Source organism: Portunus trituberculatus, chromosome 47, assembly GCF_017591435.1.
Source record: "Portunus trituberculatus isolate SZX2019 chromosome 47, ASM1759143v1, whole genome shotgun sequence".
Taxonomy (NCBI): domain Eukaryota; kingdom Metazoa; phylum Arthropoda; class Malacostraca; order Decapoda; family Portunidae; genus Portunus; species Portunus trituberculatus.
The window spans coordinates 35948884-35974138 of NC_059301.1; the positions used below are offsets into that span (position 1 = coordinate 35948884).

Sequence of the window (25255 nt, forward strand, 5' to 3'; positions counted from 1 at the left end):
TGGAAAATGCAATATAAAGAAAGTGTAATTACATATTATAAATTAATCCCATAATTCTCATTTTTAGTGATTTTTTGTTATACTGAAATTTCACTAATAGGATTATCGTACATTTCTACAACTGGGCTCCATAAAATCTAAATGTAAATTTGAGGATCTTAATTTTCATTTCATAAATTCTTATACATATTTCCACAATGTCTACATTCCTTGATAGGTTCTTTAGTGGGAGACAATGACAGGAAGATATAACGTTGTCCCTTTTAGACACTGTTTTGTCTTCACCACCATAAACAGGTACTTTCCTTATATTCTCAACAATCCAAACTCATAATCACAGACAATGTCAACTATAAATACTTCTTTTCTATCTTACTGTACATATTCCTTCCTTAGCACACTACATTAAGTGAAAAAGAATCTGCAAAGTATGATGCAACGGACATGAACAACTGGTGGAGGCATGTACATGGCACCAAACCCCTGAATTTTGGGGAAATGGCAAAAGGAGAAGAGTAATCTACAATGGCTTACCCTGGGGTGTTAGCTGCTTCCCTGTTCTGAGACAGGGTAACATAATGGTGGTAGAGCTGCAAAGTCTCTTGTCGCACTTTGGCATGATAAAGCATTACTCTGTCACGGTACATTTGGTGCAGCTCACTCATGCTGCCCATGCCAACATCATGCAGAGTCTTCTCCACCACATCCTGCATTAATAAGGGAAAGAAAATAAGACTATCTTCTAACATGTCTGTAAGAAGTCAATTATTTAATTGTCATAGTCTGTAATAGAGAAAATTTTGAAATATTTGTGCAATAAAAGGCGAGTAAGGATTTTAATGAAAGATTAGCATCCCACATATTGCTGCACATATCCTGTAAATACTTTTACTACACTGTTTCTTTTTCTACTTTCCATTCATCATCTAACTAACTGCTCCTCTTCCATTCTCCATCATATTTATTTATATTCATCACTGCCTAGACCACTGAATAGTCAGCTCACTAACATGGAAAGGGCAGCGGTCTGTCAGGAGAAGATTGTCAGTGTTGGCACGCAGCATACGAGTGATCTTAGTGAGAAATTCATGTGTCACATCTGTCAGCAGCCGCAACACACTCTCTGAAGTGTCTGTGTACCCTGTGTGGGCACAGATAGTGGCCACTGCCTTGCGTAAGATGAGACGTGCTGTGCTGCCCTCCACCTCCAGGATGTGTTGCTGAGTCTTGCCTGTGGTGAATGGCCTGCAACATACAAACTCAACCATAACAACAGAGTAAATTGGATCAGATTATCCTAGATACAGACCTACTACACTGATCAGCAAAGGACAGAATAAAATAACGACTCTAAAAGACAAACTATCACCTCTCCAGAGAAGACACATATGCATATATGGCATGACCTACGTGTGTTCCGGAGGGAGAAAGTTGAGGAAATGTGGCTTGGTAGTTTTGCGATTGAGAACAAGGTCCTCTGGAGGGGGTGGGCAGGATGGGAGGCTAGTGCTGTCCACACCAACAGTCTGTTTTACAAGACAAAATTATTATCTTTTATAATGAATCAAATTTGAAATTAATTTTGTTGCTATAAGTCATCATATTTTATGAGCTAAGCCTTTTAATATAGCTATTCATCTTTATCATACTAGACTGCTTCCCTTAGAAAAGGATGTCTGAAGATTAATCTCAATATGTGAATAATGCCCCACCTCTGTACTTTTCAGTCAACTTTGATGATATGTATAAAGAATACAATACCATTCTTCCAACTCAGCCATGGAGTGAACAGGCAGCCTGCACTTCTCACTTTGTATGTTATTACAAATACAAACTTGCACTATGAAAACTAAAAAATTACTACCTTTACCTAAGTTATCCTTTTGCTAACAATTACTGTTGAACCTCAATAACTCTGATTTTGCCATATATCAGACTCTGACTGCCCCAGGGACTAAAGTCCGAATTGAACTGCCTCCCAAGATTTTATATTTTTGAAATTTGTTTTTAAACTTTTTTATTTCATTTTAAATTGAAATGATCCAAAATTTAATTCCAACTCAAAATTGTATCTTTTGTTGTAATTTAAAATGATATCAAACAAAAGTGGATCAGAGTTTATATCGATTTTGTAAATATTTTTGAAGTGTAAAAAAACACTTTTTGATATATTCGCTTCTAAAGATTTTTCATAATTTCATCATTGTTTTGTTATTTGTATTCATTTGATTGGCACAAAATTTTCACACATAATTGCATATACAATAGTGATTTCATGGAGCATGATAATATGATAACGCATCAGATCCCTACTTCTCTAGATAATATTATTCACTCGTATGTGCAGGTTGGGAAGGTGCCATCAGCAGCTTCACGGCAATCTGCTGTTTTACTACTGAACTGAACACTCTCTGAGTTATTAGTACATTAAGGTGAGATAATGATACAGAGAAGTATTTATTACTCGTCTGGTCCAACTTTATACCTCTGTCTCAACATAGTCTTTTGTAATAGTGTTATTGTGTTATTGTGAGTGTTATGTGATGTATAGTGATAATGAAGGTAGTGAGAAAAAAGTGCTTGAAAAGAGGATAACAGTCTTATGCTGTAGAGAGATGGTGGAGAAGCATGGCAGTGAAGCGTGGGGTAAGGCGAGCGTCTTGGAGGAGGAGATAACACATATGACAGAGGTGAGAGGGGAGGCAAGGATTCAAGGTCCAGCTGTCTCACAGTGATAGACTTGCTTGTTTCTTGTCTTGTTGTCTTCTCATCTAAAAGTTTCTGAATCTAATCCTCGTCAATTTATGCCTGTAATGACGTTATTTCTGACGCCTGGCCACTTACTTTCTAGAGCGAGAGCAAGGAATATACAAAAAGGAAGTTTGGAGCACAGCAACGGTCCTGTCATCTGTTAGAAGCGAGTACTTTCACAGAAAACATTTTCAGGAGTAACTTAAGAAGATTTCTCCCATGCTTCTTCCCCACCCCCTAATTTTCCCTACATTCTCTCGTGGTTATGAACTTATGAGGCAAATAAAACATATATATATATATATATATATATATATATATATATATATATATATATATATATATATATATATATAGGCAACCTCCGCTTAATGAAGGTTCACACAACAAAATTTCACTACAACGCAGGTTCCCTTTTACTACCATCTGCTCGTTTAACGAACACCAAACTCGCATTAACAAAATTTTATCCAGGTAATTTTTTTCAAGTTTGAAAGCCCCGCCATATAACGCAAGCCGACAGGCTTTTGAATACACCAGCGCCTCTCGTGGACATAACGCGCACCACTCACTCCCCTAGTTCAAAGCAATAACTCCGTCAGCAGCAGCTTGTCTTCCCTTGCTCTACATGCCACCAAAATGCCCTGCAATGTTGCCTAGCATTGCTAAGAAGACCAGGAAGTCTCTCTCGAAGTGAAGCTGCATATTATTCACAGACACGAGGCGAGAAAACTAATAACATTGCTTCCCACCATGGCTTGACTTCATCTACTGTCTACCATTTTCAAGTCAGCAGACTCTCTTAAAAAAGCTGGTGAGATCATATCTTCCTTGCAAGCTAAAAGAACCACCTGAACTCGTGACTCTACAATGGATAAAATGGAAAGCCTTGTGGAAATGTGGTACATAAGTTTTGTATGCGGTACAATGATGCACCCTTTGTTTACATTCCACAGGTTGCCAGCTAGCACATTTCCCGCTCCACTCTCCCTCCCTTCATAAATTCAAGGTCATCAACATTATAAAGTTACTTACATACATACATTAGTGTACAGTAAAACCTCAGCTCACGACCATAATTCGTTCCTAAATCCTGTTCGTCACCCGATTTGTTCGTCCCCTGAATCAATTTTTCCCATAAGAATGTATTGAAATACCATTAATCCGTTCCAGATAAAAGAAAAATCATACTTTTGTCCATAAAACCAATTCAAATTAGACCTTTAATGTATGCATGACATGAACGAATTAATTATAAAAAGCCTAAATTGTTTTACTTATCTAAATGCTATCAAAATGATAAGATGAATAAAAAAGAAAAGGTTATTTACTTGAGAGACTGGACGTTGATGGCATGATGGAATGGAGGAGAGGAGGATGGGGAGGAAGACAGACAAGACCCGAGAAGACAGTCATGATAGAGGACTTTGGATGTGCCCAGTGTGCCAGAGCTACACAACAGGTGTGTAGCGTCACAAGTCAGTGCTGCTATGTGGGGCCCTGTTATAGCAGAGAGGATAATGCTGAGGAAGCTATAGTAGAGTGCGCCGGTAACATCACCATGCCCAGGAAAAAAAGGATAAAATCGTGGTGGCACGGAGATTATGTTATGTAATATTTTTCGTATGTTCCTGTTTCTATTTTCTTTTGTGCTCATGTTTTGTTTTGTTGTTGTGTGATAGCCGGGTTGGCTATCACACAAATGGCTCGCCTTCTGGTGAGCCGTTTAACCGCGTTCATCCCCTGGGTCGATATATTGACAAATTTTTTGGTCGTCTCCCGAATTGTTCGTCCTTAGAGACATTCGTCAAGCAAGGTTTTACTGTACATTATAATGACTTACTATACATTTCAGCGGTGGACAAACGGTGTTTTTTGCAGATATCTCCTAAACGAATTGTTGGATGAGTACGATATTTCAACACACTACCTTGAACATCCATTCGTAATTTATGGTTAACATACCACAGTGCTATATGTTATGTGAGGAGTTTACTGAGTGATATTACGCCTAATCCAGTCGTCATATCAAAGGTGTTATACAGAATCGAACGAGTGTGGGGTACTCGTCTAACCCCTTCATCACCACCACCACCACCCCAAAGAACCCCCAGACCACTCCTTCTCTACCCCGGTATCACATGACCGTCTTCCCCGCTTCCCTCTTCACCCCCTATTCACACCATCAGCCTTCCACCTTTGATTTTTTTTCCCTATTGTAATTACATACGTATAGGTATAATAGTTACATACGTCAGTACAGGCAAACCCCGTTTTACGAAGGGGTTACATTCCTAAAAAACACTTCGTTAAGCGAAACTTCGTTAAGCGAACCGATTATAACAAGTTTAACCCCTGACTTGAACTTCCACTGAGAGTAAGCAAAGCGAGAGTGCATCATAGTACGGTGAAAGGTTTAATGAAAGTAAAAGTTATGAAGTTTAACATTTAGGCAGTTAAATTTAATTTAAGTCATTATAATGTATACTAATGTATGTATGTATGTAGCTTTATAATGTTGATGATCTTAAATTTACGAAGGGAGGGAGAGTGAAACGGGAAAGACACTAACCGACAACCTGTGGAATGTAAACAAAGGGCGCATCATTGTACCATATACAAAACTTATGTACCACATTTCCACAAGGCTTTCCATTTTATCCATTGTAGAGTCACGAGTTCAGGTGGTTCTTTTAGCTTTCAAGGAAGATGCGGTCTCACCAGCCTTCTTAACCTATTCGCCCCGGAAGTTAGAAAACACGCGCTGCGCTCCATCCGGGCGGCCCGCGCGCGCCAAGATTTGAAGTTTTAGTATTGAATAATCAATGTTTTAGCCATAAACTCAATATATTCATCACATACTATATATCAGGATGTGTAAAAATATTTGTATGTTACAATACACTTCCCATTGCTATGCTAAAAAGGATAACAATACAAAATTTTATTTTATATTTTATTATGTTTTTTTTTTTTTTATTGCAATTCGGGGGATTTCTCCCTGAATCTCTTGGGTGGTGGTGCTGTGATGGCAGAGGTGGAGGGCTGTGAGGGAAAGGCGGAGGTGGAGGGGAGTGCGGTGAAGCCGGAGGTGGAGGGCTGTGAGGGAAAGGCGGAAGTGGAGGGGAGTGCGGTGAAGCCGGAGGTGGAAGGCTGTGAGGGAAAGGCGGAGGTGGAGGGGAGTGCGGTAAAGCCGGAGGTGGAGGGCTGAGGGTAAGGCGGAGGTGGAGGGGAGTGCGGTGAAGCCGGAGGTGGAGGGCTGTGAGGGAAAGGCGGAGGTGGAGGGAGTGCGGTGAAGCCGGGAGGTGGAGGGCTGTGAGGGAAAGGCGGAGGTGGAGGGAGTGCGGTGAAGCCGGAGGTGGAGGCTGTGAGGGAAAGGCGGAGGTGGAGGGAGTGCGGTGAAGCCGGAGGTGGAGGGCTGTGAGGGAAAGGCAGAGGTGGAGGGGAGTGCTGTGAAGTCGGAGGTGGAGGGCTGTGAGGGAAAGGCGGAGGTGGAGGGGAGTGCGGTGATGTTGGAGGTGGAGGGCTGTGGCCTGGTGGTGGTGAAGGTGGGTAGAGGAGGTGTCTTGCATTGGGTGGTGGGGAGTGGTGGCTCCAGGCATAGAGGGTGGTGGCAGACCCTCACCACCCCTACTTCATCCCCACCAGGATCCTCAGACTTGTGGAAAGAGAAAGATAAAATTTAGATTTCATTCAATAAAATAAAGCCTCCATAATATATACAGTACAATATATAATTTGTTTTCATATAATGAATTATATACTTACTAAAATGAAGTACTCCAGCTCCGACACCTGGTATAAGGGCACCTTCACCCTCTTGCCCTCCATGACGAAAGATGAATGGACCATATAGCTTATAAAAATTTGCGCAATATATGGCAATCATGAATTGCCATATATAGTATTTCTGTCTGTACAGATAGCCTAAAGCGTCTTATATCAGAGTGAAACATCTCATTTGCGGTAAACACTGTTATTTATTGTTGAAAAGAGTCCCCTAATATATCTAGCATTTGCATGCCAGTATGCACACACACACACACACACACACACACACACACACACACATGCGCCTGGTAGCTCAGTGGTTAGAGCGCTGGCTTCACAAGCCAGAGGATCGGGGTTCGATTCCCCGGCCGGGTGGAGATACAGGCAAGCCCCGCTTAACGAAGGGGTTACGTTCCTAAAAAAACACTTCGTTAAGCGAAACTTCGTTAAGCAAACCGATTATAACAAGTTTAACACCTGATTTGAACTTCCATTGAGAGTAAGCAAAGCGAGAGTGCATCATAGTACGGTAAAAGGTTTAATGAAAGTAAAAATTATGAAGTTAAACATTTAGGTAGTTCAATTTAAGTCATTATAATGTACACTAATGTATGTATGTACGTAACTTTATAACGTTGATGATCTTAACTTTATGAAGGGAGGGAGAGTGAAACGGGAAATACACTAACCGGCAACGTGTGGAATGTAAACAAAGTGCGCATCATTGTACTGCATACAAAACTTATGTACCACATTTCCACAAGGCTTTCCATTTTATCCATTGTAGAGTCACGAGTTCAGGTGGTTCTTTTAGCTTTCAAGGAAGATGCGGTCTCACCAGCCTTCTTAATAGAGTCTGCTGACTTGAAAATAGTAGACAGTAGATGGAGTCAAGATGGTGACAAGCAATGTTATTAGTTTTTTGGCCTCTCTCTTCTCTGTGAATAATACCCAGCTTCACTTCGAGAGTAAGACACTTCCTGGTCTTCTTAGGAACGTTAGGCCACATTGCAGGGCGTTTTGGTGGTAAGTTGAACTAGGGAAGATGAGCTGCTGGTGACGCTGTTATGTTTTGACTAGGGAGTGAGTGGTAGGCGTGATCTTGATGCTACAGGTGACGCAGAATTTCTTCTGAGTCAGGCCTTTGTATCGGCAGCGCCTGCGTTGTCCATGAGAGGCTTGATCTTGATCTTTATTCTACAAGTGTCTCAGGATTTCTCCTGAGGCAGGCCTTAGTACCAGCAGCTCCTGGTGTATTCAAAAGCCTGTCAGCTTGCGTGATACGGTGGGGCTTTCAAATTTGGAAAAAAATTACCTAGATAAAATTTCGTTAAAGCGAGTTTGGTGTTCGTTAAACGAGCAGATGGTAGTAAAACGAAACCTTCGCTGTAGCAAAATTTCGCTGTGTGAACCTTCGTTAAACGGGAGTTACCTGTATTTGGGTGTGTCTCCTTTCACGTGTAGCCCCTGTTCACCTAGCAGTGAGTAGGTACAGGATGTAAATCGAGGAGTTGTGACCTTGTTGTCCCGGTGTGTGGTGTGTGCCTGGTCTCAGGCCTATCCAAAGATTGAAAATAATGAGCTCTGAGCTCGTTCCGTAGGGTAACGTCTGGCTGTCTTGTCAGAGACTGCAGAAAATCAAACAGTGAAAAACACACACACACACACACACACACACACACACACACACACACACACACACACACACATACGCACGAAAACCTGCAAAAAACTATGAATGGAAACACTATAAGAGAGAGAGAGAGAGAGAGAGAGAGAGAGAGAGAGAGAGAGAGAGAGAGAGAGAGAGAGAGAGAGAGAGAGAGAGAGAGAGAGAGAGAGAGAGAGAGAGAGAGAGAGAGGGGGATAGGATTATCACCTGACATGTGAGACTGATAAATTCTCTCTCTCTCTCTCTCTCTCTCTCTCTCTCTCTCTCTCTGTAAGCTGGTGGCTGTGGCTGATAAAGCTGACGAAACAAAGAAAAAATAAACCTTCATGCGAAAACTTATTCTTGTCTGCGATATAATAGTTACATATATTCATTTTCCTAGATAATATACATATCTAAGAAAACAAATGGCTGTTGGTTTTCTTGGGTACACTCATCTAAAACGCTTATGACCCACAAGACGTAATAATACGTCCCCGGACTGGAGGTAAGGCTTCTGGACATATATATATGTCAACGGACTGGTGCGCGTAGCCACCATGACGTATATATACATCCCCGTACTGAAGGGGTTAATAGAGTCTGCCGACCGGAAAATAGTAGACAGTAGATGGAGTCAAGATGGTGGCGAGCAATGTTATTAGTTTTCTGGCCTCTCTCGTGTCTGTGAATAATACCCAGCTTCACTTCGAGAGTAAGACACTTCCTGGTCTTCTTAGGAACGTTAGGCCACATTGCAGGGCGTTTTGGTGGTAAGTTGAACTAAGGAAGATGAGCTGCTGGTGATGCTGTTATGTTTTGACTGGGGAGTGAGTGGTGTGCATGATCTTGATCTTGATCTTGATGCTACAGGTGATGCAGAATTTCTTCTGAATCAGGCCTTTGTATCGGCAGAGCCTGTGTTGTCCACGAGAGGCTTGATCTTGATCTTTATTCTAAAGGTGTCTCAGGATTTCTCCTGAGGCAGGCCTTAGTACCAGCAGCTCCTGGTGTATTCAAAAGCCTGTCAGCTTGCAAGATACGGTGGGGCTTTTAAATTTGGAAAAAATTACCTGGATAAAACTTAGTTAAAGCGAGTTTGGTGTTCGTTAAATGAAGATGGTAGTAAAATGAAACCTTCGTTGTAGTGAAATTTCGTTGTGTGAACCTTCGTTAAACGGGGGTTGCCTGTGTATATATATATATATATATATATATATATATATATATATATATATATATATATATATATATATATATATATATATATATATATATATATATATATATATATATATATATATATATATATATATATATATATATATATATATATATATATATATATATATATATATATATATATATATATATATATATATATATATATATATATATATATATATATATATATATATATATATATATATATATATATATATATATATATATATATATATATATATATATATATATATATATATATATATATATATATATATATATATATATATATATATATATATATATATATATATATATATATATATATATATATATATATATATATATATATATATATATATATATATATATATATATATATATATATATATATATATATATATATATATATATATATATATATATATATATATATATATATATATATATATATATATATATATATATATATATATATATATATATATATATATATATATATATATATATATATATATATATATATATATATATATATATATATATATATATATATATATATATATATATATATATATATATATATATATATATATATATATATATATATATATATATATATATATATATATATATATATATATATATATATATATATATATATATATATATATATATATATATATATATATATATATATATATATATATATATATATATATATATATATATATATATATATATATATATATATATATATATATATATATATATATATATATATATATATATATATATATATATATATATATATATATATATATATATATATATATATATATATATATATATATATATATATATATATATATATATATATATATATATATATATATATATATATATATATATATATATATATATATATATATATATATATATATATATATATATATATATATATATATATATATATATATATATATATATATATATATATATATATATATATATATATATATATATATATATATATATATATATATATATATATATATATATATATATATATATATATATATATATATATATATATATATATATATATATATATATATATATATATATATATATATATATATATATATATATATATATATATATATATATATATATATATATATATATATATATATATATATATATATATATATATATATATATATATATATATATATATATATATATATATATATATATATATATATATATATATATATATATATATATATATATATATATATATATATATATATATATATATATATATATATATATATATATATATATATATATATATATATATATATATATATATATATATATATATATATATATATATATATATATATATATATATATATATATATATATATATATATATATATATATATATATATATATATATATATATATATATATATATATATATATATATATATATATATATATATATATATATATATATATATATATATATATATATATATATATGCTGCCCTCCGCCTGGGCCACACCTGCTGAGGCCGCCAGGAGGGTGGGCAAGTTGAGTGTTGGGATGGCTATGGCGGAGAGCCGGGAGTGTAGTGCAGTATGTTGAAAGTGGAAGCATGGGCATTGAAGCAGGAAATGTTCCATGGCATCAGGTGTAGTCCTACACCAAGGGCAGAAGGGGTCACGAGACAGACGTAGGCGGTGCAAGTGAGCACTGAGCGTGGTGTGGCTCAGGCAAAGGCGGGCGATGGCTGATGTGCCTTGCACTCCTTCCCATGACTGACTGACTGTTTGAATCTTGTAACGGCGCTCATCCTCCCCTACTGATGGACCCCCTCATCCCTCACCCCTTGCTACCTGCAACCTGCATGCCATCTGTTAGAAGCTAAGCTCCCTAATCAATTCCTCCAGTCCATTCATTGAACTGGTATATTCTAGCTTTTAGAAACCTTGAGCGAGAGTCAGGCTATGACGCAATCAAACGAAACATTTAAAAATGGCTTCCTGGTGGGAAGGGTATTTAATTATCAAAAAGTAAACTACACCATCTGGTAATTTAGAGTCTAAAGGTTTTGGAGAGGCAAATGTAATACCAAATCTTAAATCCCCCCTTTTCTTTTTTTTTTTTTTGTCTATGTGTGTGTGTGTGTGTGTGTGTGTGTGTGTGTGTGTGTGTGTGTAGAGGGAGGGGGAGGAATTCGTAAAAATCAGACATTCAGGTTTACCAGACCAACCTTTCCCTCTATTAGTTTGAGTTAGCAAGGGTCAACAGTACACAGATTCTTGAGACTAAAAATCTTGATGTTCCTCTCATTCATAGGGAGATGAACATTTATGAATTTCTTATATTTTATGGTTGTTTATACATTTAGTGTCATACAGGATGGCATACAGTACAACATTGAGAAGCAGTACTACTCACTTGCGCTCGGGCAATGAGCTGAGCCACCTGGCGCTGGTGCTGCAGCAGGCGGATGGTCTGAAGCACTAGTGGGTCTGTACGACACAATTCAGCTGGCAGACTGAAAAGACGGTAATGAGTTTCACACTACTAAACTTCACATATGCAATAGATACATACATTGGGAATTGATAGCTGATCTGTGAAAGAGAAGGGTACAAAGACAAAACAAAGAATGCACACCAATGCTAATTAAGACTGTTACTAGCAGCTTTAGAATATAATATGATGATAAGCACCTATCAGATCACAGCTATAAAAGGAAACCTAGCAAGGAGCTTCTGCAGTTCATCAGTTTCATGCCTTTTTTTTTTTTTTTTTTTTTTAAAGAAGAAAGCAATGACAATTCATAAGAGTCCTGTTTTATGTGAGGTAAAGTAACTAAAATAAACAATGTGAAATTACCAATTCAGTGTTCCATTCAGTGTTCTTATCACCTTTTTTTTCTATTTATGATAAGAAAACTGGTCAGGGGTAACAAAAAAATAAAAAAAAGACCCACTCAGTTGCCAGTCCCCTTACAGATCTGAAAGGGTTAGCCAAGACAGGGATAAATAACTTGAAACCATCCTCTTAAATGAAGTCAAGTTATAGGAAGATTGAAATACAGAGGTACGCAGAGAGTTACAGAGTTTACCAGAGAAAGGTATGAATGATTAAGAGTACTGGTTAACTCTTCCACAAGAGTTTTGGACAGAATAGGGGTGAGAGGAAGAAGAAAGCCTTGTGCAGCGAGGCCGCAGGACAAGGGAAGGCATGCAGTTAGCAAGATTAGAAGAGCAATTGGCAAGAAAATAGCAGTAGAAGATAGCAAGAGATGTAACATTCCAGCAATGAGAAAGAGGTTGAAGACAGTCAGTCAGAGGAGTGGATTTGATGAGTTAAAAAGTTTTGATTCCAACTTATCTAATAGAACTGTGAGTGGAACATCCCATACATGCAAAGAGTACTCCATACATGAGTGGATGAGGCCCTTGTACAGAGTTAGCAGTTGGAAGGTGAGAAAAACTGGCAGAGACACCTCAGAATGCCTAACTTCACAGAAACTGTTTTAGCAAGAAGTTCCCAGTTGAAATTATGAGTAAAGGGCAGGCTGAGGATATTTAGGGTATGTAGAAGTTGAGTGTCAATGAAAAAGAGGGGATAGTTGTCTGGCAAGTTGTGTTGAGTTAATAGGAGGAATTGAGTTTTTGAGGCATTGTTTTTTCTGCCTCAATCAGAAATCTTAGAAAGTTCAGAAGCTACGCACTCTGGCATCCTTTCACTTCCTGAAGAATTGGTTATTTCTGAAAAGAAATGGGAACGTAATAGTGGATAGGGAAAGAAAGATCATTAATGAACAATAGAAAGAGAGTGGGTGATATGACAGAGTTTGAGGAACACCACTATTAATAGATCTAGGAGGCCGTCTACCACAGCTGCAACAGAACAGTCAGAAAGGAAATGAGATAAAGTTGCAGAGAGAAGGATAGAAACCATAGGAAGGCAGTTTTGAGATCAAAGCTTTGTGCCAGACTCAATCAAAAGCTTTTGATACGTCTAATGCAACAGCAAAAATTTCATCAAAATCTCTAAAAGAGGATGACCAAAGTCAAGGGCTAGTGAAAAAGTGATAGAAGACCAACCCTTAGTGACAAACTTTCACTGAAAGTCCATGCAGTTAACTAACCCGATGACCAGATGCTAAAGCCATAGAAATGAAGATTTCAATGCAACATTCCTCAATGAAGCCAAATGAAGAGGCTCATAAGGGGACTTCATTAAAGAACACAAAACTAAAGACAAATCCCACACAGGAATGCATGGCAAATGAGGAGGAGCCGACTTGGCAAATCCCTGAAACAGATACATGAAATTTCCTCTCCCAAAGCCTTTATAAATTGAGAAAAAACATGTACATAACCCAAATAGGTAAGAAAACAATGAATGAAAGCACATTAAATGTATAATCTGGAAAAAAAATGGTACATAAGCAGTACAAGGGGTGGTGGGATGTACACACAACAGTAAAGGCGGTGTCACACTACCACTTTTTCCGTCAATTAATGCGATTTCCATCTATTTTTCAATGTTCCGCATGAACTTATCCCATGAATGTGTCAGACGGTAGGGATTGTTTCCGTCTGCAAATTTTCTGGCTTTGTTTACATACCAAGACCAAGACCACAAGACTTGCAGCGTCTCCTCAACCTGCTTCTACGTGCATTGGTTCTACCACTAACCATGAACGCATCCATGCACGCTTTTTGGCTTGTTTAGCTTGTCTAAGTTTCGTAATACACAGTATTACGTTCAGAGCAGCATATCTTTGCCGCGGCGTGGCCTCCATGCTTGTTTACATTGTCGGTCTGTGTTGGCAGGAAGTGACGACGAAACACTGTTTGTGTGTGACAGGCCGCAGCCAAAATATTATCGATTTTCTGAAAAACGATGGAAAAAGTAGACGGAAAAAATACTAGTGTGACACCGCCTTGAGGGCGGCGTCACACTAGTACTTTTCCGTCAATTTTCTTTGTCGCATTTGTCACCTGTAAACAAACATGGCTGCCCCTTCACCCTCCAGCCAGCTGCTGCTATTTTTTAGTTGCTATTTTTGGCCTTTAATGCTCTTTATGAGAAACTCTTCAGACAGCTTTGTCCACTCATACACGATAGACCTGCTCATCTTGGCCATTTGCTACTTGGAAGTTCTGCCTTGGAGCGTCTCACAGAGAAATGTAAACAAACAACTGAACCACTTTTTGCTGCTAGGCTGGAACAATATATATATATATATATATATATATATATATATATATATATATATATATATATATATATATATATATATATATATATATATATATACATACAAATACAGTTACATCTACTTATGAAGATGCTATTTAGTTGAGATTATAGCATCATTCCAATTAGCAAGAAAATAAATTCTATTATAAAACTTTTGGTTAGAAACCATAGATCTTAATTTGACTAAAAATTGACTCTAGAAGAAAATGGTGTGTTCCGTCTGGCTCAAGACGATGGAAAGAATTGATGGAACAGTAAAAAACCAACAGAAATCATTGAAGACGGAAAAAGTGCTAGTGTGATGCCACCTTAAGTGCTGCCGCCTGGCAGGATTGAAAGATCACTTGCACGGTAGGTTTGAATATGCTTGGGGCAGCTCCAGAAAGTAGCGAATTCCGGATAGTGGCGATCTGGATACGCGGGCGATTACTGTAGTTATTTTGGTTCATACGAACATTCTTAGGCAAAAACACTAATTTTCCAAGACCATAGTAAGAGAAACAACGCCACACCATCAAAGAATCTAGGTTATAATGTGGGTGTTGTGTAACGTGGATCGTAACGGGTTACTACCGGGTCTGCAGTACACACGGTTTCTCTGGTTGTCTGTAACCTGAAAGCTTGCCTCATCTGACCAAAGTACTTTATGCCACTTGCTTAAGTCCCAATCTTTGTGCTGAGATACAAAATGCAAGCCAACTGTTACGGTGACCATTGTGTAAAGTAAAGTTTTGAAACTGCACAGCAACTCCAGTATCACATGTCGCCTTTCACATATCTCCGCACACTTCTTTCAATCATCCAGTCAGCAAAGAGGGTTCCTGGCCTCAAGTACCTTGCTATGTATGCGAGGGTCAGCCTCAAGCTGTCTTTGAATAACGTTCAGAGTTCTCTGGGTCATACTGCGCTTACGCCCTTCAGGGTTATAAGGTGGTGGCGAAGCGTCTCTTCCTCCCTTACGATAAATTCTGGTCCAACGTTGAACAATTCTGAGAGCTATGCCAGTGTTCGCGGCAATTTCTAGTTTTGACTTATTCTCCCTCACTAAGGCACAAATGACTGAGATTTGGGCCTTAACAATTAGTTTCCAAGGTCCCATAATAGGTAGTAACAAGGCACAAAGGTAAGCTCACGCATCCACAATAAGGGGCCGTGAGGGGGGATGAAAGAAAATTCAAATTCAAGCACACGATCCATAGGCGAACGTTGACTAAGGAAACGTATCATCTACTTTGACTAGTAGAGCTACAGAGTTGTCAGATAGCGACATACAGCAAATAATGCCGTATGCTTAGGAGTTAAGAAGGGATTAATGAAATTTGGTCTGAGTGGAAGTCGTGTTCCCTTTCGCACCTTCCATTTTGACCAGCAGTGTACCAAGGGCACTGTGCACTGCCTTACTTGTCCCAGGAACCGAGGCATGGAAGCCACCTTTTGTTGTTGCTGGGTCTACAGCAGACGCCAATACTATCTCAGCCTCAGGACCAGCTGGTCAGGCACCAGCTGGTCCAGCCTGCCCCGGCCTCTATATAGCACTGCTTGTTCCCGACTGGGAATCGTCTACCTGTGAAGCTGGAGACTGGAAACCAGAGAAGGGGAAACCCTGGGAAGAGGAAAGGAGGGAAAGCCCTTTGCAATCACAAGGCTTACATGTTATTTTTGGTTGAGCGCTTGCACCAGCTAGTTGCTTTTTTTTTTTTTTCTGCAGCTGCTGTGACGAAGGGGAAGACTTACACTTACCGGATGAAGCCTTCCTCCTCTCAGTATGCTCTTTATTATTCTCCAAAAGATGTAGAAACTTGTCATGAGACAAGGACTTGCAGCAATCACGTAAAACAGGGCTACAAAACACCTCTTTACATGACAGACACTCCCCATGAGGCTCCACCATAAGTGACGGGCGGGAACGAGAACACTTCACACACTTATGTGGCATAATAACACACTTATAATCTGCCCGTAGAAGACAGACAAACCAAGGAGTGACGAAAAGTAAACCCAACTGCTGCTGAAAGAAAGGAGAAAAAAAAAAAAAAAAAGCAACTAGCTGGTGCAAGCGCTCAACCAAAAACAACATGTAAGCCTTGTGATTGCAAAGAGGAGAATGAAGGGCATCAGCCTGCTGGGTGGTACCAGGGAGTAGAAAATGGCCTGCGTGTCTTCTCAAAGAAAACGAGAAAGGGCACCTCAAGTATCTCTTTCGTTTCTATTTCTCGAGCTGTTAGACATGGTGTAATTTTACTGTGAGAATGAGGATTTAAGCAATAATTAATAATTATAGGCAGAAGTGTGTGTAATAACAAATGCTTGTTTAACAGTAAATGAGAAAACACTGGTCCTTTTAGTTGCAAATTATATGATGTAGAGCCTGAATAATGATGCTCTTTATAATAATGATGATCCAAATTGTCACTTGACTCACATCTGAAAGGAAGGCGTTTCCTCAGGTGAGGGCTGATGGAGGGCTGGTGGGGTGGGGTCAGGTGGCTGTGGGGTAAGCAGGTCCTCCATGTCTGCTGCACTAAGACCCCAGTCTTCTCCCCCACCCCGCTGCTGCTCCATCTCCTCCCCCCAGTGACCCGTGGTGCAGCTCATCCTTAGTGGCAATGCTTCCTGCTGGCCTCTCTTTCTCTCCCTTTCCTAAGCAGTGATGGTGATGTCAGGGTAGGACAAAAAATTACGGATATTCTGATCTGGTCTTCCCTCAATGCTGCTCACCAATGACTTGCTCCATTATTTATACAAGTTTGTTTCTTCTTCAACATTCTGCTTACAGATCATCAAATCCTTGAGTTATTCAATGTGTCTCTGTTTAAGTACTTCTGTAAAAAAGGAGAAAAAAATCATAGTGGAGACCACAATGCATAAGTGTTAATAGGCTTCATTCTCTCCCTCACACTCCCTCTTATTCTCCCCCTGACTGAGCATTTGGCCTCATCTAATGACCTTTATGATCTAAGATACATGCTTCAAATTACTGCCATTCTATATCTATTTGGTTGCAATGTCAGTGATATTTTCTTTTTTTGGAACAGATTAATCAATTTACCAATGATTTAAATGAGAAGTAAGGTTCCAGCTTGCATCCCAATCAGATTGCACCCAGGCTCAAGAAACAAATTAAAGACATACCCTGTGGCACCACTGTAATAATTTAAAAGTATGCATAGATTAAGGATAAAACAAACAAAAACTTAATGAACACAAAAAAAAAACTAAGGACACAAAAAATATTTTAAACATGATTAAGGAAAATTAAGGAAGGAAAAAACAATACAAGAGAATATATCGAACTGCAACAAGATAGGTAGAATCAAAAGCTTTTCATCTCATCAATTCCTCTCTTCTGATTGACTGTCTTCAGTCTCTATCTCATTGTTGCAACTGCATCTCTTGCTTATCTTCTACTATTATTTTCATGCCAACTGCTTTTCTTATCGAACTAATTGCATGCCTCTCCTTCCATAGGGAGGCAGTGGCATAGTGGATAAGGTGGTGAGCGTGGGATCGGGCAGACATCCACGCGTAGGTTCGAATCCCACCACGTACAGCCTTAAAACACTTTGCCATTTGTCGAATGGTTTAAAGTTACATACATATCACCATGATACCCACGTTCTAGGTGGTTGAACTCAAGATGAGCTTGGGCGGTGATATGGGCCCTAATATGGGTACCACTATAAATAAAATTGCCTGCGCCACTAATGGGCGGAAGCTGAACAGCGCTTCCCATACACTCTTCAAGTGTGCCTACAGGTGCTATAGGCCTTACCATAAAGAAAAGAAAAAAAAAATAGCTTAATATATACCAGACTTTCTTCTTTATCTTACCTCTATTCTGTCCACCTCTCTACTACAAGTTAACGAGTTTTATCAATCATTCACTTCTCTTTTCTGTAAAAAAAGCAGTTTTTGTTGCCTACCATTAGTTCCTCTTCTACATAAAGAAATAAACTGATTAATAAAGGCCAATTTTCAGGGTATAAATTTACAACAGGTCTTTCCTTTGGCAAATATGGCCACTTGTCTACTTAGACATTTTTTTTTAGGAAATGCAAAATTTGGTTTATTTTGGCTTCCCAAAAAAATAAACCAAAGCAAACATAATATAACCCAGAGATGGGTAAAGCTTTTCAGTGCAAGAATCACATTAAAAAATTCACAATTTGAGAGTCAATATTTAAAAGACAAAAATCTAAAAGACAAAAATAAAAGGGTTTTAAAGAGAAAGCCACTCTCCCATGCATACACACACCTGTGGAAAGAAAACAAAATATTCATAATATTATTTGGCACTGCTTGGTAACTTTGTCTTTTAAATTTACTAACACTTGGGGAGCTTCATAAATTCCTTTGGTGGCAGCATAAGGTCCATGGGCCATAGTTTACCCACATCTCATCTAACCTAACCTAAGCCTAAACCTTACTTAACCTAACCTAACCTAAACTTAATATAACTCATCTTTTGGCATGATTTGTTGATTTGATTAATATGCAGAACCGGGCTTTGCACCCTATGCACACCACACTTATATATATATATATATATATATATATATATATATATATATATATATATATATATATATATATATACTTAGGTAGCATTCTTACTGTAATATATGTCTGTGAAGATTTTAATCTGCAGAAGTTCAATGTTCACCCAGGATAGTGCTCTGATATTTGAACAGACCCACGCAGTAACACCACAAACCTCATCACTACACTCCTCCACCTCTAACTCCTCTGATTTTATATGTTTTAACACATATAAGTACTACTTTAGTAGTCTTTACCAGTCTATTATGAATTTGTAGCTGATTTCGAGGGGGTCAATGGGGAGGGTATGGAGCCTCTGTCCCACTAGGTTGGGTAAAGGGAGGGGAGGCTGCATTATGTTAGGTTAAGTTAGGTTTCATTAGTTAGTTTAAATTAGATTTTATCAGTATTTTAAGGATTTCTTTAGTCTTCTTACCTGGTGGACTTCCTATTCCCCAAACAACCACTGATAAAGGTTATATAGAGAGTGGAGAGCCACTCTCTTTAGCTTGCAATGGACACTCACTATAATAATCAATGGTGCTTCATTCTATTCTTAGGTTTTGACAATCAAGAAATATCTAAGAATCCTTGGTGACGATCAAGCCTGAGGGCTCTCCAGTCCCCTAAAGCTGCTTCACGTCAACACTCAACACCACTCGCGGGGCATTCGGGTTTATTTACGTCGCTTTATTCCCAACCCAAGCCATCACACCCACCTCAGGGATCTCTCCACCATTCTGGATATTTTTTTTACTTTGTTTGCTATCATCATCACCAAATTCAGAAACGATATCTAAGATATATGAATAACTTAACTTTCAGCTTACTAAACTAAGATACATGGATTTGGAATATTGTGAATTTCCATCAGTAACAGAAGAAAAAATCTTATGTAGGTAGTCTTATTTTACAACTAAACGATAGCTTAAGAATAAGAAACTGATGAAGATTCGTTTGCGTTTATGTTCATTATTTAACCATTTATGATGAAGTGAAACAGGTTATCAAAATAAAAATGAAGAAATTTTATTATGTGCGACTTTATTTATGTTCATGTTAATTTATCCTTCGACAATACCCACTCTATTCATTAGCTGCATTTTTTCATATATATCAATAGATTAATTCAATCCAATCTACGAAAACATAATATAAAAATGTACAAATATCTATATTAAGGCTGCTTAAAGTAGATGCGAGCCCCATGATTGGTCAGTAGCAGGGTCCAGGATTGTATGCCCGCGATTGGTTGGATGACTGGCGCTCAAAAGGAGTAAGTGTAGTGTTTACTGTCTTGCCTGAAATTTGACATTCCTGAGAAACATATATTTAGAATAATCTCTTTATCAGACTTGTGAGACATTTGACAGGAACAAGGTGAGGAGAAACGCATAGCAGGAGGATTTGACTGGAATGTGAGAGTGAGGTGAGGAAGCCTAGACTTGTTGATTGGAGGTCTTGTCCCCCATAGCTGTGATGATGCACCGCTATTGCCAGACCAAGAGTCCTTCCCCTGGAGAACGATCTAATCTGGCACATATAAAGACTATATGCTGTGTAATTTGTCACACGAGGTTGATCTGACAGTCACTGTAGTAAATTGTCAAGTTTGAAATTTGATAGCTATTGCCCATTGGTGATGTCCCTGATGTGTGAAGGACGAGGAGAATCATAACTCAAACTGGAGTTAAACTCAAGGCTGTGGAAAGGAGGGACCGTCTCGCACATGTATCCAGTACGCCCCACATAACATAACATAAATAATAGGATAACAAAGGGCCACCAGGGCCCATCTAGGTTATCCTGTATCAGTCGCACAGCGACATCGTCATCAGTACTTAAAGATACACTTACAAGTACACAATACATTATATACTAATTTTAAATATTTGGCCCATTAACAGGGCTAAGTCCTGCAGCGAAATCATCTACAATTTGTGGTCCCCATACATGGGGATCATGTCTTGTTTAACTATAGTAAATTTCTTATAAAAACTATCATGCAGTGCTATACATAATTATAAATCTAATAAATTTAAGTGCTTATCTAATCTGTTTTAAACATTGTCAAACTAGTGCTATTTACAACCGTCTCTGGCAATGCATTCCAGAAGTCTACCACCCTATGACTAAAGAAATATTTTCTTATATCTAACCTGCAGCCTTGCTTTCTAATCTTCCTGCCATGATTTCTAGTCCTATTTCCTCCTCTAAGGTAAAGAAAGATCTCACATCTATGTAGTTTGTATCTGAGAACATTTTAAATAACTCTATCATATCCCTCTTATACATCTCCTCTCAAATGAAAACATGTTTAATTCCTTTAATCTATCTCTATACTCCAGGCGCTTTAATGCTGGTATCATCCTAGTTGCTCTTCTCTGAACTGCTTCTAACATGTTGATATCCTGCCTATAGTGGGGTGACCAGGCCTGTATGCAATACTCTAAATGGGGCCTAACATAGGAATTATATAAGCTACGCACCACTTCCTTACTTTTATAACTAACATTTCTATTTATAAAACCCAGGATCCTATTTGCCCTATTTCTTGCTTCTAAACATTGCTTTGAAAATTTCATAGTCCTGTCTATCACTACTCCTAAATCCTTTCCTTCCTCTACTGCCTCTAGCCAACATCCCTCCATCTCATAGTTAAAGTTTGTGTTGTCTTTACCTAAATGCATAACCTGACACTTTTAGAATTAAACTCCATCTGCCACCTGTCTGCCCATGCTATCAGCCTGTCCAGGTCTCGTTGTATTCTGTAATTGTCCTTTTCACCCTGTACTGCACATGCTATCTTAGTATCATCTGCAAACTTTGATACTTTGCTACTAATTCCTATATCTAAATCGTTAATGTACACCAAGAAAAGAAGAGGTCCTAGCACTGATCCTTGGGGTACCCCACTAACCACTTCCTTCCACTCAGACATTGCCCCATTTAATACTACTCTCTGTTTCCTATCAGAAAGCCATTCACTAATCCAATCAACTAACCTACCCCTATCCCATGTAGTCTCAATTTGTACACTAGCCTCCTATGCGGTACCTTATCAAACGCCTTGCTAAAATCTAGATATATAACATCTATGCTATTTCCATCATCTAACTCCTTGGTAATATATTCTAAGATATCGAGCAAATTTGTAAGACAGGACCTCCCTGATCTAAAGCCATGTTGGGTATCTCTAATTAATCTATTCTCATTTAAATGCTCCCAAATACTACCCTTAATGATTTTCTCTAGTATCTTACATACTATACTAGTTAAACTGATCGGTCTATAATTATTCGCATCATCCTTCCTACCTTTTTAAATATTGGAGTAACATTAGCTAACTTCCAGTCCTGAGGTATCTCAGCAAACCTAAGTGATCTTTCAAAGATTAACTTAAGTGCTTCAGAAATACTGTCTACACCCTCCCTAAGTACTCTGGCATGTAGCTCATCAGGACCACTAGCTTTCCTATCGTCTAGTTCAAGAATAAATTTCCTAATAATTCCCGGTTTTATATCAATATTTTCTAAAGCTCTTAAACTACTCGTCGCACTGTTTGTAACAGGATTTCCTATTCTTTCCTAGTAAATACTGAAGAAAATTGTTCATTCAATAATTCTACTATGTCTTCATTTTGATCCACTACTACACCATCTTTTCTGAGTGGTCCAATCCTATCCTTATTTCTTTTATCACTGACCTTGTAATAACTATATAATTTTTGGGATCTTTACTCCCAGCTCTAGCTAGTTTTATCTCTGCCTGCCTTTTACTTTTTTTATAACCTTACTCAAATCATCTCTGACCTGTCTGTACCTAATCAAATCTACATCTTCCCACTTTTCTGCAACTCTCTGTATGCCCTCTTCTTCTCTCTGATCTGGCTACCTATCTCATGAGTCCACCATAATGGCTTCCTGTTTCTCTGCCTTATATCTTTGTAAGGGATACACTGCATCACTATACCCTTTACTACAACCTTAAAAATATCCCACATCTCCTGTGCAGTTTTATTTCCAAAACTATCTTCCCAGTTTACCTCTCCTAATAACTGACGTAACCTACCATAATTGCCTTTCTGATAGTTTGGGACTCTAGTCTTATTCACTATATTATCCCTACTGGAATTAATGATAAATCTAATTATATGATGGTCACTGTTTGCTAAAGTCTCTCCTACCTCAACTTCCTTTAAACAATGCTCAATATTTGTTAGTACTATGTCTAAAACCTTCCTCCCCCTAGTAGGTTTATCTACCATCTGCACTAAATAGTTATCCTGAAAACTTTCCATAAACTTATTTTCACTAGCATCTCCTACCATCCTCTCCCAGTTTACTGACTTAAGATTAAAATCCCCTAAGATAATTGTCTGACTAGTACACCCCCTATTTATCTCATCTACCATAAGGTTGTCTACATCTGCTGACTGGTTAGGTGGTCTATAAAAGCTCCTACTCTAATAACCTTACTTTTGTTTACTCTAACATCCAGCCATAAGGACTCTACTCTGTTATCTACCTTAATACCATTAACCTGACTGGAAATGAAGGATTTTTTTACATAAATAACTACTCCACCTATCCTACCAATTCTCTGGTGTAAATACATAATGTATCCATCTACTTCATATTCTTTCCTATTTTCCTAAACTTTTCCTCATTTACCCATGCCTCTGTGACACATACAACATCTAAGTCCTCCTCAACTATATAACTAGATAACTCGTCCTTCTTGTTCCTAAGACTCCTGGCATTTACATAAAAACATTTAAGTCCTGCTACCTTCCTAGATGCTGTCTCCTTATTTGGAATCCTAATCTTATTCTCTCCTATTTGCACCTGGAAATCTTTCCTAATCTTTTCACTATCTCTGTTTATCCTATCTAATTTATGTCTAGCATCTTTCTTCTGGAATGCATTTGCTACCTCACCCCTACACTCCATCCCAACTCCCCTCCAGACATCCACTCAGCACATCCACACCCTTCCTACTCAGATGCACACCATCCCTAGCATACAAATCCTTCGCCCATAGAACCTATCCCATACATCCACAAAGCTGACACCCACATCCTTACACATCCCTTTTACCCGATCATTCACACCAATGGCTCTAGACAACCATTCCTGCTAACATACACACGAGGCAAGATTCCTGACACTACACACCTCCTACCACTCTCCCTTATCTTGCCTAACATTTCCGAAATCTTGCCACTAACTCCTCCGACCCACCTGCTCTGACATCGTTCCCACCTACGTGCAAAACTACTACACCCTCCCTCTCCATCCCCCCAACCCTCTTCTGCACCTCCTCACTCACTGCCTTCACACCTGCACCAGGCATACACACGTTCGTCCTCCTATCCCTGTCTTTCCCACAGAAAGTGCTATCTAAATACCTAACCTGAGAGTCACCCACCACACACACCTGAGGTGTGCTAGGCACAACCATCCTCCTCCTCTCCTCTACCCCCTTCTTTCTCCTTTCACTCACCACAACCACTTCATTCACTCCACTCTCACTCTCCCTCCCCTCCAACAAACCGAACCTATTTTCACACTCAACAGGTTTAGTCCTATCCTCCCTAACTGCCTCCGCTTTCCTTCCCTCGCAACCTGCCATCTCTGCCCATCCTGACTACTATCTTTCCCAGTCTGGCTCGCCTGCTCCCTCTTCCCCACTCTGCTCTTCCCGACAGAGGGCCAAGCCACCCTGTCGCCCTCAGAAGGTCCAACCTTCGGCCTAACACTGATCTCCTGCCTAATTTTTTCCACTGCCTCCCCAAGCCTCTTAACCTCCTCCTTCAACTCAAAGATGAGAACTTCGTTCGCACTTTTCCCTCACTTAGCTTTCTGATTTCCTCTCGCAATTCTCGGTGCTCAAGAGAAAGAACTAAATTCTCGCTCTTGAGCCTACACACCATACACTCAGAAAAGTCAACGACCTTCCTGTCATGCCCACACATCTCACACACAACAAACTCTCCCAATCCCACCTCAACA

At 38.2% G+C, this 25255-nt stretch overlaps 2 protein-coding genes across 4 annotated transcripts in view; one reads left to right on the top strand and one right to left on the bottom strand.

The window, feature by feature from the left end:
* Window positions 1-19947, bottom strand: part of LOC123498073 (STAGA complex 65 subunit gamma-like) — a 21003-nt gene extending 1056 nt beyond the window's left edge. The window contains exons 1-6 of one of the 2 annotated variants that reach the window (XM_045245174.1): window positions 19768-19947; window positions 17125-17524; window positions 11874-11973; window positions 1411-1526; window positions 1011-1245; window positions 535-707 (exon numbers count right to left, since the gene is read on the bottom strand). In XM_045245174.1, the coding sequence (XP_045101109.1) occupies window positions 535-707; window positions 1011-1245; window positions 1411-1526; window positions 11874-11973; window positions 17125-17297 (797 nt within the window). In that variant the 5' untranslated portion in view covers window positions 17298-17524; window positions 19768-19947. Of the gene's footprint in view, window positions 1-534; window positions 708-1010; window positions 1246-1410; window positions 1527-11873; window positions 11974-17124; window positions 17525-19677 lie in introns of both variants that reach the window. The other variant, XM_045245173.1, reaches the window with a different exon arrangement.
* A 492-nt stretch (window positions 19948-20439) lies between these two features.
* The window catches only part of LOC123498075, a 73785-nt gene continuing 68969 nt past the window's right edge, over window positions 20440-25255 (top strand). The window contains exon 1 of one of the 2 annotated variants that reach the window (XM_045245175.1): window positions 20440-20517. The gene's annotated coding sequence lies outside the window, so the exon portion shown is untranslated. The other variant, XM_045245176.1, reaches the window with a different exon arrangement.